This window comes from Penaeus japonicus, unplaced genomic scaffold (genome assembly GCF_977035675.1).
Source record: "Penaeus japonicus unplaced genomic scaffold, GWHDUDI00000001_assembly GWHDUDI00000018, whole genome shotgun sequence".
NCBI lineage: Eukaryota > Metazoa > Arthropoda > Malacostraca > Decapoda > Penaeidae > Penaeus > Penaeus japonicus.
Window position 1 is genome coordinate 35544521 of NW_028234420.1, and position 2500 is coordinate 35547020.

A 2500-nucleotide genomic window follows, 5' to 3' on the forward strand; every position below is an offset into this window, starting at 1 on the left:
AAAAAATCCTTCTATTATATTATATACATTTTCATGATTACTTCCATTCTTCGTCATGAATGCCATTCAATGATCAAAGGTCTATGTGTGTGTGTGTGTGTGTGTGTGTGTGTGTGTGTGTGTGTGTGTGTGTGTGTGTGTGTGTGTGTGTGTGTGTGTGTGTATACACATGCATGCAGATGCAGACACACTCACACACACACACACACAAAGTATATGTATGGTTATACATACATACATACATACATACATACATATATATATATATATATATATATATATATATATATATATATATATACATACATATACATATATATATATGCTTTTCTTTTCTTTTTTCCCATGTCCCTGTATCACTTGACTCCATTTCCACATGCTCGCTCCGTGTGCCGTGTCATGTCACCAGAACACGATGTTTATAGTGATTTCCCCTGTTTCTATTTCCTTTTCGTTCGCCTCTCCTCTGTGAGAGTCCAATATCCTCTCTCTTTTTTTCCAATTTCCTTGATCTTCTTTTTTTTCTTCTTCTCGACAAGTGTGGTAAGGGGGAAATTTGGTTAACCTTTCCTCCGGACTGCTTGGCTATGTAAATATTTTGTGTTGGTTTTTTTTTAATGTTGTCTTCGTAATCCTGTTGATATTTGGTAACATTTGCATAATCTTAGATTCATGATATTCCTAGGAACACAGCGCATAATCTTAGATTCATGATATTCCTAGGAACCCAGCGCATAATCTTAGATTCCTAGTATGTCTAGGAACCCAGCGCATAATCTTAGATTCCTGGTATTCCTAGGAACCCATTCCGTAATCTTAGATTCCTGGTATTCCTAGGAACCCACCCCATAATCTTAGATTCTTGGTATTCCTAGGAACCCACCGCATAATCTTAGATTCCTGGTATTCCTAGGAACCCATTCCGTAATCTTAGATTCCTGGTATTCCTAGGAACCCACCCCATAATCTTAGATTCCTGGTATTCCTAGGAACCCAGCGCAAAATCTTAGATTCCTGGTATTCCTAGGAACCCATTCCGTAATCTCAGATTCCTGGTATTCCTAGGAACCCACCCCATAATCTCAGATTCCTGGTATTCCTAGGAACCCATTTCATAATCTTAGATTCCTGGTATTCCTAGGAACCCAGCGCATAATCTTAGATTCCTGGTATTCCTAGGAACCCAGCGCATAATCTTAGATTCCTGGTATTCCTAGGAACCCAGCGCATAATCTTAGATTCCTGGTATTCCTAGGAACCCAGCGCATACTCTTAGATTCCTCTTATTCTTAGGAACCCAGCGCATAATCTTAGATTCCTGGTATTCCTAGGAACCCAGCGCATAATCTTAGATTCCTCTTATTCCTAGGAACCCAATGCATAATCTTAGATTCCTAGGAACCCAATGCATAATCTTAGATTCTTCGGAACCCAGCGCATAATCTTAGATTCCTAGTTTGCCTAGGAACCCAGCGCATAATCTTAGATTCCTGGTATTCCTAGGAACCCAGCGCATAATCTTAGATTCCTGGTATTCCTAGGAACCCAGCGCATAATCTTAGATTCCTAGGAACCCAATGCATAATCTTAGATTCTTCGGAACCCAGCGCATAATCTTAGATTCCTAGTTTGCCTAGGAACCCAGCGCATACTCTTAGATTCCTGGTATTCCTAGGAACCCAGCGCATAATCTTAGATTCCTGGTATTCCTAGGAACCCAGCGCATAATCTTAGATTCCTGGTATTCCTAAGAACCCAGCGCATTATCTTAGATTCCTGGTATTCCTAAGAACCCAGCGCATTATCTTAGATTCCTGGTATTCCTAGGAACCCAATGCATAATCTTAGATTCCTAGGAACCAATGCATAATCTTAGATTCCTAGAAACCCAGCGCATAAACTTAGACTCCTGGTATTCCTAGGAACCCAGCGCATAATCCCAGCATCCTAGCATCCTAGTATCCTGCCAGTAAGACTAGGATCTCTGTTGCAGGTACGAGTCGAGAAGACCCGTGACGGCAGCATCCTCACCCTCACCTCTGTGGGAAGGACAGACTCTGGGAACTATACGTGTTCCCCAGACCACGCCAAGAGTGCATCAATTACTCTGCACATTATACTGGGTAGGTCTTGAAGAGGTCTGTTGTCTGATGGATCTCTTCGTATGTGTCTTTTCTTTCTTTTACATTTTTTTTTTTTTTTTTAGCTTTTGTGATCTTCGATATTGCTTGTTATTATGATGTGGTAACTTTTTTTGCTGGTTTTTTTTTTTTTTTTTAAGTCTACTTTTTTGGGTAAGTTGTTGATATATATAAATCTGCTCTATATGTATTATGATGCGGTAAAAAAAAATTGCTGTTGTTTTTTTAAGTCTACTTTTTGGGGGTAAGTTGTTGCCATATATAAATCTGTTCTAAATGTATGTCTGTGATGTATATATGCCTCTCAGTAACCTTTATTTTCAGTTAACCTACTTATCTTCGCCTTGTATGGCCGCTCC

At 39.6% G+C, this 2500-nt stretch overlaps 1 protein-coding gene across 1 annotated transcript in view; it reads left to right on the forward strand.

The window, feature by feature from the left end:
- The window catches only part of LOC122253637 (zwei Ig domain protein zig-8), a 31393-nt gene that overhangs the window by 26796 nt on the left and 2097 nt on the right, over nucleotides 1-2500 (forward strand). Inside the window, exon 8 of the mRNA XM_086546905.1 lies at nucleotides 1994-2123. Within this exon, the coding sequence (XP_086403031.1) occupies nucleotides 1994-2123 (130 nt within the window). The remainder of the gene's footprint in view (nucleotides 1-1993; nucleotides 2124-2500) is intronic.